At 49.2% G+C, this 14,108-nt stretch overlaps 1 protein-coding gene across 1 annotated transcript in view; it reads right to left on the bottom strand.

Moving 5' to 3' along the window:
- SNAPC4 (small nuclear RNA activating complex polypeptide 4) overlaps nucleotides 1-14,108 on the bottom strand; it is a 36,334-nt gene that overhangs the window by 3,602 nt on the left and 18,624 nt on the right. The window contains exons 14-21 of the mRNA XM_070955515.1: nucleotides 13,566-13,651; nucleotides 11,146-11,550; nucleotides 8,629-8,721; nucleotides 5,708-5,936; nucleotides 4,615-4,685; nucleotides 3,799-3,906; nucleotides 2,832-2,856; nucleotides 195-1,831 (exon numbers count right to left, since the gene is read on the bottom strand). Coding sequence (XP_070811616.1) covers nucleotides 195-1,831; nucleotides 2,832-2,856; nucleotides 3,799-3,906; nucleotides 4,615-4,685; nucleotides 5,708-5,936; nucleotides 8,629-8,721; nucleotides 11,146-11,550; nucleotides 13,566-13,651 — 2,654 coding nt within the window. The remainder of the gene's footprint in view (nucleotides 1-194; nucleotides 1,832-2,831; nucleotides 2,857-3,798; nucleotides 3,907-4,614; nucleotides 4,686-5,707; nucleotides 5,937-8,628; nucleotides 8,722-11,145; nucleotides 11,551-13,565; nucleotides 13,652-14,108) is intronic.

Here is a 14,108-nt window from a genome sequence, read left to right on the forward strand (position 1 = left end):
ACTGGAGCCTGGTGGGATTCGAACTGCCAAACTGCTGGCAGCCGGTGACCAGCAGAAGCAGCCTGCATTACTACATTCTAACCTCTGTTCCACCATGGCTCTTAAATTGCATATTTGTGCTAAGATATCACAGGTCTACTTAGAAAAAAAAGCACTAAAATATCTCTATTAAGGATTCCCACCACCAAGATTACCTCCAGTTCCTCATTGGCCTCCGTTGTCTCAGCAGGGCCATCTCTGGTTGCTCCTTGGGGTTCTCTCTCAGCCTCCTCTTCTTCTCCTTCCTCCTCCTCTTCCTCCTCTTCCAAAGACGAGCTGGACTCTTCTCCCTGGCTGCTCTCCCACCACCTGCCCCCCGAGAGGGTCGTGGCCACCCTGGGAGGAGGCAGCGCGGCCAGAGCAGCTGGGAAACTGAAGGCCGCCAAGAACCGTTCTCTCAGGAGTTGATAGGCAGGGTTGTCCTGGAGTTTCTGGCGCACCGTGTGCCTCAAGGCCTCCAGGTCTGCCTGGCTGGCCTCTTCCCGCCGCCCTTCGGGGTCCAGAAGAGAGGCAGCGCTCTGCTCCAGGGACGGTTTATTTAGCAGCAGCGCTGAGAGCGTTTTCAAGCTGCACAGAAACGGGGGCAGATAAGGCAGGCCCCTTCCCAGCGAGGGAGCCCTCACCCCCTGGCTCTCCTTGGCCCATGCCTTCACTGCCGGCTCTGCTTCTAGGGAAAGGAGACGAGAAAGGGGGGAGGCCGCGCCCTCCTGGGGTGGACATGGCATGGGGCACGCCTGCAGTGCTGTGTCGGAGGGGACATCTAGAGCGGCTGGGCCTTGAGGCAAAGCCTCTGAATAGGGGGTGCTGGCAGCAGTCCCTCCAGGCAAGGAAGATGTCCCGGCACCAGCAGCGGGTGGAGGGTACCGTGGTACTGTGGAGTTCCCAAGAAGTGGCAGAGGAGGAGGGGGGATATCCATCAGCCGAGTGCCCGCATCGCTCTGTGGGCAGCCGGAAGGAAGGGCCGCTTGCATGGGGGGCCCCTCCATCACCGGAACCTCCATAGTTGCGGCGGGGATCTCGACTGAAGTCTCTGCCAGCTGGCTGGGATTTGTCGGAGTGCCACTGGCCAGTGGCTTTCCTTGACTGGGGACGCTCACCAGGGTGATCGGGAGAAGGCCTTGAGGAGTCACCACCCAACTGATGGGCAGGGTGGGTTGGACAACTGCACTGGGCTGTGCTTGGGCAGCTACCAGGTGGGGTAAAGCACCAGAGGCTGGAGTGGGGCAAAGGGCATCTGCCAGGATGGAGTTCACATTAGCAGGAGGTCCAGCAGGTGTTCCGGCCACTTCAGGGTTTCTCTGAGGCGAAAAGCCCTCTTGGCCGCCATCTCTGCCTTCTTCTCTAGCGGCCTCATCTTTGTCCCCATTGCAGGGAAGGGTCCTCTCCTGAGAGCCCCCCGCCAGGTCTGCAAGGGAGGCCGAATCCCTTCCAGGAAATGGCCCCAGAGTCCCGGAAGCCAAAGCAGGAGGCGGCCTTGGTGACACCTGGCTGGCCGTGAGAGCGTGGGGGCCGTTGGCCAACGGGGCGATGGGACCCCTTGTCTGTGGGACCATGACAGAGGTAGAGAGGAGCAGCTGAGGGGCGAGGAAGATCTTCTTCTGGGCAGCCTTGCTGGCCATCTGTTCGCGCAGCCTCTTCTCCCGTAGCAGCTCCGAGACGGTTTTCAGCTTGGGGGCCGGGCCAGGTGGCGAACGGGCCTTCCATGTGTTGGTGGGGACGGGCCCCTCTTTAGCCTTCAGAGGAATCAGCTTCTTGCTGGGTTGGCTGCTGGCCGCTGGGAGGCCAGGCTGAGCTGGGCAGAAATAAAGCAGAAGCTCAAATTTGGGATTTTTGCAGCCACTCCACTAAAAAATAAACTAGCTTCCCAAAACCCTCCCTCCAGCTGCGTCACTTGGAGACAGGACACAACCCACTGGTGAAATCTGAACTGGTTTGCTATCAGCTGTGCCGCACAATTTAGCTTCACTATAAAGTAGGATGTCCCACTTTCTAGCAAAGCTAAACCGCGCGGCACAGCTGATCCCCCCCTGCTGTTCTACTTACCTTCCCAAGCCCCCTTTAGTACGCACCAAAAGGAGGCTTGGAAGGTAAGAACAGCAGGGGGGGGGGAATCAGCTGTGCCGCGCGGTTTAGCTTTGCTAGAAAGCGGGACATCCTGCTTTCTAGCAAAGCTAAACCCTGCGGAACAGCTGATCGTTGGAAATATCAGTTCGGAGGAACCAGTAGCTTTTTTAAACTACCGGTTCGGCTGAACTGGTAGTTTTCATCACTACCGGTTTGCCCGAACTGGAGCGAACTGGTAGTATTTCACCCCTGACACAACCCTGTTAGAGGCCAAGGCTCTCCTCTCTGCCGGAGGGCCCTCCATCCTTCCAAGTCAGTGCCTAACTTCACAGAGTCCTCCCTTTGTCCGCCCTTTGGCTCTGAAATCTCAGCCAGCCACTGCGCTAGAACCCTCTATTGGCTCAATTTCACCTTCGGGCATCTGCTCCTGCTACTGGGGGAGTCAGGTAGGAAGCATCCAGGCAGGGGCCACAATGAGATCCAGGGCAAGGAAAGGCCTCTGACAGCAGCCCGAGGGGTTTGGAGCCTGAGATTTGAGCACAGGTCCCGAGTGTCCCATTTTACTCCCAGGCTGGTGATGCTCTTTGGACTTGGCATGCGCTCTCGTCTCGTGCCCACAGATTGGCACTTGGACCTGGCAAGGACTGCAAAGTAGGCCAGGAAACAGCACCCTCCACCCCCAGCTCTGCAGGGACACTGGAAGCAAAAACAGAAGGAGACACACACACCTTTGCCATCCTGTGAAGACGAGGGCTACAAAAGAAAAAAGAATCGGCTTCAGAGACTGGCAGGTTAGATCCAGTCTCTTCCCCTGTCCCTGTGCTTATCTAACAGGGGCAATTGTTTTTGCCCAAACTCTCCCACACTAAAAATGCAGGCAATGACCTCAGATTTCCTGCTTGAAAAGCAGGTATTCCGCTTGGGGGATTTGTTTAGTAAACTATGAACCTATTTCTGATCTATCATCATCTTCTTTTAACAACCCCATAATCCCTTGCAGGGTGGAGTCTGGGCAATCGAATGGAGCTAGCAAGAGTGTTTATTGGCCGGATGCCTTTCCTGTTGCCAATGCGGAGTTTTGTTCAGCAGATATATTCTCATTGTACCGAGAGAGAGAAATATCTGCCTCTACCTTGGTGGTGCAGCGGACTAAGTGCTGTTAAGCGCTAGCACTTAGCTGCCAGCTGCCTGCAATTAGTGCGAGTTCAAATCTCACCAGGCTCAAGGTTGACTCAGCCTTCCATCCTTTCGAGGTAGGTAAATTAACAACAAGGCTTGGGGGCAGGGGGGGCGAAAGCCCTAATAAGCAGGTATATACAAAAAAGTGTGCAGGCTATTGCTATAATGCATTGTAAGCCACCCTGAGTCTACGGAGAAGGGCGGCATATAAATTGGACTAATAAATAAAATAAATAATACCTAGGATCGAACTCACAGCCTCCTAATTTTGAGGCAAGAGCTTCACCTCTAGCCCACTGCACCACTCTACCTATTTCTGATCTATGATTTCTGGAAAAATCTATCCACCCTAATTGATGTGAAGGACTTCTAACAAGAAGAAAAGCCCCCAAGGATGAAGGTGAGCAGAGATTCCAGCTCTCCATGGCTTCTCCGTTAACAATGATCTTGCCCTGCCCGTCCTCCTCCTCCTTCTCCCCCCTTGGTCTTCAAGAAGAGACGCAAAGGATGCCAGACCTGCTTGCTGTTGCCCACAGGCGCAACGATGGCCTTCAGCAGCTCCGGCTGCCGGGATTTCCTTCTCTGAATCACCTTCATGCAGCCGTCCACGTCGATATGAAGGAGCTGAGAGAATCAGAGTGAGGGGTTAGTCTCTGGGCGAGGCGAAAGGCATCATGGGAAAAGCATGTCTGTGCAGCCAATGTTAGTGTAAAATTGGAGGTGCTGACCCTTTAAGAGCTGTATGCAAGGACATTTCATTTTTAATGAATGCCAACATTCAAAGTAATAAAGTTTTTCTAGTCTATATTCTATTTTCTATTATTCTAATTTCTAATATTCTGTTTTCTTTCTTTTTCTTTTTCTATTTCTATTTCTATTCTATTATTTCTATTTCTGTTTCTGTTTCTGTTCTATTTCTATTTCTATTTCTATTATTTCTATTTCTATTTCTATTATTTCTATTTCTATATTTCTATTTCTATTTATGTTCTGTTCAGTTTTATTTCTATTCTATTCCACTTTCTATTCCATTTTCTATTCTCCTCTTCAGAGAATTCAGAGGCTTTGAATCTGGATCAAAAAATAGATGAGCCGAATACCCCAGATAAGCCAGGATCAGGGTGGAAACTGAGGCCCAGTTGTGCGAAGATACGAATTCCCATGCTGGACAATCCCAGCAAATCTGGATGGAGCTCCTCTGGAGACTTTTGACTTCCTGCCCCTCCTGAACTGAGACAGCCTGGTTCCCCCCCCCCCCATCTCCCCAAGGATGCCTGACTGGAGGCCACTTGGCTGCAGCCCTGGAGAGGCGCAGGGGCTGGCGACCTTCACCTGAATCAGGAACGTGAACAGAGGTGTGCTTGTGAGGTGGGCCGTCTGCATCTGCCTGAAGATCATGTCCGCTGGAAGGAGAAAGAGAAAGAGGCTCTCAAACCCTTTGCATTCTTTTTCCTCTCGGTGCTTCGGAGAATAGCTTGACTCCCTCTTCTTTGTGGCAGCCCCTCAAATATTGGAAGACTGCTATTGTGTCACCCCTAGTCCTTTTCATTTAACTAGACATAATTCCTATTTCTGCCCTCATCACATGAGCCATGGTGGCGCAGTGGTTAGAGTGCAGTACTGCAGGCTCCTTCTGCTGACTGCCGGCTGCCTGCAATTTGGCAGTTCGAATCTCACCAGGCTCAAGGTTGACTCAGCCTTCTGTCCTTCCGAGGTTGATAATATGAGGACCCAGATTGTTGGGGGCAATAGGCTGACTCTGTAAAACCGCTTAGAGAAGGCTGTAAAGCACTGTGAAGCGGTACATAAGTCTAAGAGCTATTGCTATTGTCCGTCCTTCCTTCCTTCCTTCCTTCCTTCCTTCCTTCCTTCCTTCCTCCCTCCCTCCCTCCCTCCCTCCCTCCCTCCCATAAGTCTGCCCTCTGCCAGCAGTTCAATCCTGACTGGCTCAAGGTTGACTCAGCCTTCTGTCCTTCCGAGGTGGGTCAAATGAGGACCCAGATTGTTGGGGGCAAGAGGCTGACTCTGTAAACCGCTTAGAGAGGGCTGGAAAGCATTGAAAAGCGGTATATACTGTGTTTCCCCGAAAATAAGACCCTGTCTTATATTTTTTTGAACCCTGAAATAAGCGCTTGGTCTTATTGCCATGTGCTCAAAAGCCCGATTGGGTTTATTATCAGGGGCTGTCTTATTTTGGGAGAAACAGGGTAAGTCTAAGTGTTATTGCTATCCTGCCCTCCCGAGTGGCCTCTTCCTAACGCGGTCCAAGAATGGAGCCAGAGAGTCTCAAGAGCCATCCTGCAGGGATATTTTCATGGGGATTTCTGCACCGAGGACGACACTGGACTTGATGGCGTTACGACCCTCTCTAAATTGACCCTTCGAGGCTTCCTTAACGCGAGGCTGCTTGTTGGATCGCAGGTACCTTTTGACTTGCGGGAAGCCTCCTCCTTCATCCGGAGGGCCCACTCCTGCACCATGTTCCCAGCCCAGGGCGTGACTGCCACCATCAATCTCCGGTAGAGGGTCGTCTTCCTTATCCCGTCCTTCTGCCGGCCAGCTCCATTCGTCAGAGTGGCCAGCGGGGCCAACTGGGAACCTCTGGGGCCAACAGAGGAGCTGGAGGCAAAGCGTTTCTTTCTTCTGATTTCCCGCTGGGAAGGACAAAGAATAAGACATGTTTGTGCACGGAGGATTCGTCCGCTGAACGTCTGGCCTTATGAGGACCTCATTCCCGGGACCTTGAGGTACGAAGACATACATCTCCCTCAAGCCATCCAGCTGAATACGTCTTCCAGCCCTTCCTTTCATAAGCAAATCCCATTTTAAATCTGGTGCCCCAAAGCCTATCCCAGAAGTCAGCAACCTGTGGCTCTGGAGCTGCATGTGGCTCTTTCATCCCTCGCTGTGGCTCCCTGACACAGGTCAGCACCATAATTATGAGAGGAGCTTCCGGTTGGGGTGGGGGAAGGAAGGCGTGCCAGGACGAGACTCTATGGCGAGGGACAGGTTTTCCGGTCAGCTCCACAATTGATAGGGCTTTCAGTTAGGACTGGTAGAGGGAAAATGATGCTGCGCTAGGAGGAGACTCTATGGTGGAGGAACCAGACTTCTGGTCAGCTCCAGAATTAAATGGGGGGCTTCCGGTTAGGACATTTGCTCTTTTGAGTGTTTAAGGTTGCCGACCCCTGGCCTGCCCTATATCCTAAACCCATTTATAGAGGGTGAGGGAGGAGAAACCTTCCTACAAGCCCTTGGAGTCCTCCACTGGAAACAGATGTACAGGAAGTCCTTGGCGTATGACTGTAAAGGAGCCTGACCATTACGGTCATATGTTGCGATAACCGTAAAACAGGTCAGTTGCATAATTTTACGATTGTCCCAAAGGGGCTTTTTCAAGAGGCAACTGGACTTTCTGGTTTTTTTCTTTGAAGACGTTTCGCTTCTCATCCAAGAAGCTTCTTCAGCTCTGACTGGATGATGGTGGGGAAGGGAAGGATTTATCCTCCTTGCAGACAGCCGGTCATTTGCATCCTTTTTTGGGGGGGGGAGGCTTGGGAAAAAGGATGCAAATGACCGGCTGTCTGCAAGGAGGATAAATCCTTCCCTTCCCCACCATCATCCAGTCAGAGCTGAAGAAGCTTCTTGGATGAGAAGCGAAACGTCTTCAAAAGAAAAACCAGAAAGTCCAGTTGCCTCCTGAAAAATGCACCTTTGGGACTGAGAAGCTTCACAAACGTGATTTTCCGATGTTTTTGAAGCACCTGTTAAGCAAATGCTGTGGTTCTGAAGTAAACCAATAATTCGCTTATGGGGGTAGTTTTACCAAAACCAGAAGTGCTGATTTACAGCCAAGGAGTGGAAAAAGTGGTCCCATGACCATGGGACATTGCAAACGGCCACAAGTGTGGCCGAAGTTCAGCCATGTGACTGCACTTTGGGGCTCAGCGGTCATAACTTCAGACCCTTAAGCCCAGCCAGTTGCAACTTCAAACAGTCGCTAAGCTAGCGGTCATAAGTCAAGGATTACTTATACTTCAATAAACAGAAGCGACAGGCAGACTTGAAAGGTCCCAGATCCGAGTTTTTGGGCATAGGGGAACCCCACATCATCTCCCTCCTTGAAACGCGGGATGCTGTGAATGTTTTAACAGCGGCTAGAATTGTTTTTGCTAAAAACTGGAAAAAGGAGGAAATACCTACGGAAGACGGAGTTATCAAGAAAATTATGGAATGTGCTGAAATGAGTAAATTGACATTTGAAATGAGAGAGCAGGAAGACAAACAATATTATATGATATGGGATTTATTTTATCAATGGCTAGATAATAAAGCATGGAAATGAAATATGAAATAAATGCAATAATAAAATACATGAAGCGTTTTTTTATGGGAGATAAGCCATTGTTAAATAATTGTTTAATGAGAATAATAATATAAAGGGATATAATAAATGGTCAAATAAGAGAAATTGAATAACCTGTAAATTTTGGATATGGGATCAAGCACAATAGAATTGTAACCGATCAAATGTGATGATGCTACATATTATCATATATGGTGGACATGTAAAAAAATTTAAGCATTTTGGATAAAAATATGGTGGATTATCTAAAACATTTTTAAAAAGAAGATAAAATTTACTCCACATTTCTTTTTGTTATGTATAATTACAGATTGTACAGTCATAGAGACTAAATTGATTTTAAATTTAATAACAGCAGCCAGACTTCTGGTGGCGCAGTATTGGAAGAAGGAAGACTTACCTACTATTGAAGAATGGACGTTAAAAGTAGTGAATTTAGCAGAGATGGCAAAAATGTCAGCATACTTGAAGGACCATTCAAATGAAAGATATATATCCATAGAATGGAGAAGATGGATTGACTATATTCAAAACAAATATCGGACTAAAAAGTTTCAAATAGTTTATGAATGAAACCAAAATTTTCTTTTTGAATTATGTTTTGTTAGTTGAAAGGGGAGTTAAAGAGCAAGAGGGAGTTTGGACATTACAGAAAGTTAGCATATTTTAGTTTATGTTTGTTAAATATTATACCCTGTATTTGCTCTGGGAAGTCCGGGGTGGGGGGTGGGGGGAGGGGGGGAGGGAGAGGGGGGATGAGGGATGGGGGGTGGGTGGAGGAGGGAAGGGGGGGAGGAGGGATGGGAAAAAATTATTGTAATACTTGATAAAACTTTTTAATAAAAAAAAAAGAATTGTAACCGATCGATACACTTTCTGTAATTGTAATGAATGATGGTTGTTTTATGTTTTGTTTTGTTTAAAAAATAAAAAAAAATCAAAAAAAGAAAAGTAAAGTGGGGTGCTCAGAGGAAGCTTACCTTTCTCCTCTGCTGCTCATAGCTGTTCCTCCTCAGGACACTTTTCACATAAGCCAAGGAAACCCTCCACGCATCCCTCGCCTTCCCAGAATTCTGCAGAAAAGGAGGAAGAAGGGGGAAAAAGGAACAAAACACAACCGAACGAGAACTCATACTTCAATTTTTAAACAAGAATTATATCCTTAATCCAACAGAGTTCAACTTGTTCTTAACGGAAGGCTTTATATAAGAATTATATAAAGGACCCAGATTGTGGGGCCAATAAACTGACTTTGTATAAATATACAAAAGTATGAAGGCTATTGCTTAATGCAGTGGTCCCCAACCTTTTTATCGACGCGGCCCGCTGAGCGCGCGCAGGGGTGGGGGCACGGCCCAGGAGCTTTTGCGCACGGCCCATTGCGCACGGCCCAGGAGCCTTTGCGCTGCAGCGTTCATGTCCCCCGGCCGCTGCGCGGCCCGGTGCCAGGTACTCCACGGCCCGGCACCGGTCCGCGGACCGTGGGTTGGGGACCACTGGCTTAATGCATTGTAAGCCATCCTGAGTCTCCGGAGAAGGGCGGCATATAAATTAAAGCACAAAAAAAAAAAAAAAATCCCCTTGAGGGTAGCTCAGAAACAGAGGTGGTATTCAGCCGATTCGGGAGAAGCAGTAGAGGCGATCGGGCGCAATCCTGTCCTATATTGCTGTGGTTTTGATGCCACGGATGGCACACGTGAGCAAGTTGCCGTGTTTTTTGACATCACACACATGTATGGATGGTGCGCGAGAGAATTGCCGTGTTTTGTGACACTGCACACGTGTGCAGACGGGCGTGCTCACATTTCCGTTGCTGGGCGAACCGGTTGCTACATTCCAATCCCACCTCTGGTCAGAAACTCTTACATTTTTATTTCTTTTCACATGAAAGTCAAAGGCAGCTAAGACCACCCTCCCAAGTGCTACGTAATAGTTCTCAGGCCGGGAAGTTTTGGGAAATATCACTCTTCCTTTTTTTTGCACGTACTTCCAACTGCCTGGTAAATTTTGGGATTTATTTATGGGATTGTGGATGGGTGGGATTTGCCCTCAGAAGTGCTGGATGGGTTCCTGAACCATCTCGTGAGACCTGCCTGCCTTTTATTCTTCAAAAATTCAGGACAGACAGTGGAATTTGGACACTGGAGCTGGATTGCCAAAGTTCCCAGCCTGAACTATGTCACAGGAGTTGAACTTGCCCCCCAATGCTGATTTAGAACTACAATTAAAATCCCAAATATGGGGAACTAAGGAACATTTCAGTTCCTCCTCAATCCTCAACTTCAACTTGTATGCTTGCTTTAAAGCAGGGGTGAAATATAAAATTTGTTACTACCGGTTCTGTGGGCGTAGCTTGGTGGGGTGGGGGTAATGTGACTGGATGGGTGTGGCCAACTTTTTTAAAAAAAAACTTTTCAAAGCATTTTTTCTGCAAAAAAATGCTTTGAAAAGCCTCTGCCGATCAGGCGACTTAGCTGGGATTGTCAGAGGCTTTTCAAAGCATTTTTTTAACCACCTCTTTGGCCGAAGAGGTTGCAGAAAAAAATTCTTTGAAAAGCCTCTCTGACGATCAGGCAACTCAGCTGGGATCGTCAGAGAGGCTTTTAAAGCCATTTTTCCCCCCTACAACCGCTTCGGCTGAAAAGGTTGCAGAAAAAAATGCTTTTAAAAGTAAAAAAAAAAGCCTCTGATGATCGTGTGGTTCAGCTGGGCATGGGGGGAGGGGGGGAGGGATTTTTGCTACCGGTTCTCTGAACCACCCGCCGCCATCGCTACCGGATCAGGCGATTCGGTCCGAACCGGGAGCATTTCACCCCTGCTTTAAAGGCAAAGATAAAAGCTTCCCCTGTCCAGTCATATCCAACTCATCCCCGTTTCTCAGCCGAGGGAGCCAGTGTTGTCCAAAGACACTTTGGAGCCCACATGACTATTCACCAAGGCAAACAGAATGCGGGTACCTATTTATCTGCTTGCATTTGCATGCTAGATGGTTAGAAGCTGGAGCAAGTAATGGGAGCTCACCCTGTCGCATGACACTCGGGTCTCAAACCTGGACTGTCGATTTTCCAGCCAACGAGCCCAGCGTCTTAACTGCTGAGCCGTCATGCCCCATCCTTGCTTTAGGTTTCATATAAAAGCGAGGAAGCTGACCAGACTTTCTACCTCTGCTGTTCGGACTTCCATCACAAACCAAGGATCAGAATGTTTTTCAGCCCAAACCCCAACTAGACCTTCAGAAAGGAGGAGAAGAGGACTACGGCCCTTTTTGCTGAATTAACTCACAATTAACTCAGTGAGTTACGGGCCGATGAGGATGGACGATTCCTCATAGTCATATTTTAATAGTAATTTTAGGATTTTCCCTTCTGCAAAAATGATAATTCAGTGGCAATGCTAGAAGGTCTCTGGGAACCACATTCAACATCGGAAAAGGTCACCCAAAGCTGGGATTTTAGGTACCGTACATCTCGTGTGTGTGTATGTGCCTTTTTTTTTACCTCGTTCCCTTTCATTTGAGCCAATTCTGGAGTCTCTGGGATGAGGGCAACGAGATCTTCTGCCCTCTGTCCCTCTTCTGGACCCAGCAGAGCCCCAGAGTCCAGCCTCCGCTTCCTGTTGACATCAAAACCTTTGGAAAGCAGAGTGACAGCCGGCAGCTCTCCAGGGCTGGCTTCAGACAGATCTTTCCTGGCAGGGACCCAGAGATCCAGGCTGGGAACTCTCCAGCGACCGGCCCCTTTGGGCCGATGGGCCTTGGGCCTCTCGTCCTTCTCCTCAGCACCGTCCACATCCAAATCCAGGTCTGAATATTCACTGCTGGACTCCGAGGGGCTGGAGCTCCATCGGTGGACACGTCTGCACCTCGGATGACGTTTGCTTCCTTGTTTCTTCCTCCTGTACCTCTTTAACACAAAGGAGAGAGCGAGAGCTGCAACATAGAGCAAGGGACTCTGGGAGGCTCTGTGTGTGTGTGTTACCACAACACCAGCATTATCCTTTCCTTCTAAAGCAGCGGTGTCAAATTCAATTTCATTGAGGGCTGCATCAGGGCTGTGGTTGACCTCCCGGGGGGGGGGGGGGGGGCTGGGCAGGCGTGGCCAGCTTGATGCCACTCACTGGGTGTGGCTGACTGGATGGGTGTGGCCAGCAGGGTGGGTGTGGCCAGTTTGAAGACACTCCCCAAATTGCTGGCAAGTTTCCTCTTTACATTGAGTAGACCGGGTCAAAACGATGTAGGCCGGCTCCTTACATTTTCCAGGATGCCCCTGCAGGGTGGATCTGACCACATCGCAAGCCGCATCTGGCCAGCGGGCCTTGAGTTTAAGCATCTTACAAGGGCAGAAAGTACAGGTAGTCCTCAAGTTACGACCACAATTGAGCCCCAAATTTAAGTTGCTAAGCGAAAGATTGGTTAAGTGAGTTTGCCCCATTTTACCGTTGTTTCACGGTAAACCGTTGTTAAAGTGAATCATTGCCTGCGTTATTAGTAACATGGTTGTTAAATGAATCTGGCTTCTCCGCTGACTTTGCTTGTCAAAAGGTCGCAAAACGGGATCATGGGACCCCGGGACACTGCAACGGTCATAAATATGAACCAGTGTGTGAGTGTCTGACTTTTTATCACGTGGCCATGAGGACATTGCAATGGTCGTAAGGGTGAAAAACGGCCCTACGTCACTTTTTTTCAGTGCCGTCGTAACTTTGAGTGGGTCACTAAGTGAACTGTTGTTAAGTTGAGGACTACCTGTAGCATTTCTTGGCATGTCTTTCCAACTGCAAAACCTCTCCTGTTTTAACAGGGCACAACCAGCCCAGCTTCAGCCTTTTGTGTGTCAGACCCAATCCTCAGCGCGACAGCGTCAAAGCGGCCTTCCTTAGATCTGGGTGGGACCCACAGGAGCAGGACCTGCCCCATAAAGATAGGGTGGTGGCCAATCGGCTGCTGTAGAGGCAGCTCAAAGCTCGTAGTGCCAAGCTAAGAGCAACACGCTGCCTTAGCTCATGCCTATCATCTCGTTTTGGCTCTGATCTGTATTATCTCATCTCACCTAGAGAGGATGGCATCTTGAGGGGGGCAGGGTGAATAGTTTGTCCAAATAGAACACTGTTGCTGTCCTGCCTTTTTATCTGCCTGTGTAAAACTGTATAAAAAGTAAAGCTCTCTGCGAGAGCGGGAGAGACATCTTTGATCAGAGCAAAAGCCTGGACCTCTGATTTACAACAGGCCGCTGGACCCTCCAGCACCTGAATCAGAGGAGGAGGAGAAGGGGGAGGCGTGGGGGTCAGGGTCAGCATCAAGGCAACCTGAGAGCTCCGAGGGGGAAACGGGAATGGAGCTGGAAGAGCGAGAGAACGAGAGAGAGAGAGAGAGAGAGAGAGAGAGAGAGAGAGAGAGAGAGAGAGAAAGAGAGAGCGAGAGAGAGAGAGAGAAAGAGAGAGAGAGAGAGAGAGAGAGGCGGAGCCTGGGCTGTCCGTCAGCCCTCCGATGGAGAGTCAACAGCCCCCAGGTCTGCAGGTGGCTGATGAAGAAGAGGAGGAACAGCTGGGTCCAGTGCCTGATGCGCGGATGCACAGAAGGCAGAGGAGAGGAGAGCAGTGGAAATCTATGGGCCGAGGGAAGAACCAGCACTGCTAGTGAAGCCCCACCCTAGCTCTGGGGATAAAAGGCAGGGGGTGGAGATGAATAGATGTGGCAGACAACTATTCATCTCCCCTCCTGGACAGACTTGCATTGAGAGAAAAACTTTTTGCCGGGGCTGCTGGCACTCCGAATAAAGGAATCTTTGAGTGAACTTCAGAGGGTTTTGTCGTGTTTGGGGAGCTGGGTCAGAACAGATAGGCATTCTCAAAAAAAAAAAAAAAAAAAAAAAAGAAAGAAAGAAAAAGAAAAATCATGCAAGGAAGAGCTGAAACTCACTCGATACCCCAGCAAGATTTTCCACTTGCTCAGACACTGAGATCCAGAGCGGTGGGGCAACTCCGAGGCTATTTTTGCCCAGTGGCCTAAAAAGAGAGAGAGAGAGAAAGAACAAAGGAGTCACTTCCTCCCCTGACTTCCTGGAACTAAAAAAATAATCTGTAAATACAGGGCAGGCTTGTCTATGGAGCTTCTCCGTCATCCAGGTCAGGGTTGTCCCAAAGGTGCTTTTTCAAGAGGCAACCGGACTTCCGTGGTTTTTCTTTGAAGACGTTTCGCTTCTCATCCAAGAAGCTTCTCCAGCTCTACTTCTCTCAGAGCTGAAGATGCTTCTCGGATGAGAAGTGAAACGTCTTCAAAGAAAAAACCAGAAAGTCCAGTTGCCTATTGAAAAAAAGCACCTTTGGGACAGGGCAGCCTCTCTGAGGGTTACTCTCAGAAATCAGCCTGCCTTTCTTGCAGCAAAAGGGCTAAGAAAACTTGAGAAGCCATCCAATACGGATGATGATGTCCATAAATGCAAGACAAGCCTCGATTTTTAAA

The sequence above is a fragment of the Pituophis catenifer genome, unplaced genomic scaffold (genome assembly GCF_029215685.1).
Source record: "Pituophis catenifer annectens isolate HBS135680 unplaced genomic scaffold, rPitCat1.0.hap2 SCAF_17, whole genome shotgun sequence".
NCBI lineage: Eukaryota > Metazoa > Chordata > Lepidosauria > Squamata > Colubridae > Pituophis > Pituophis catenifer.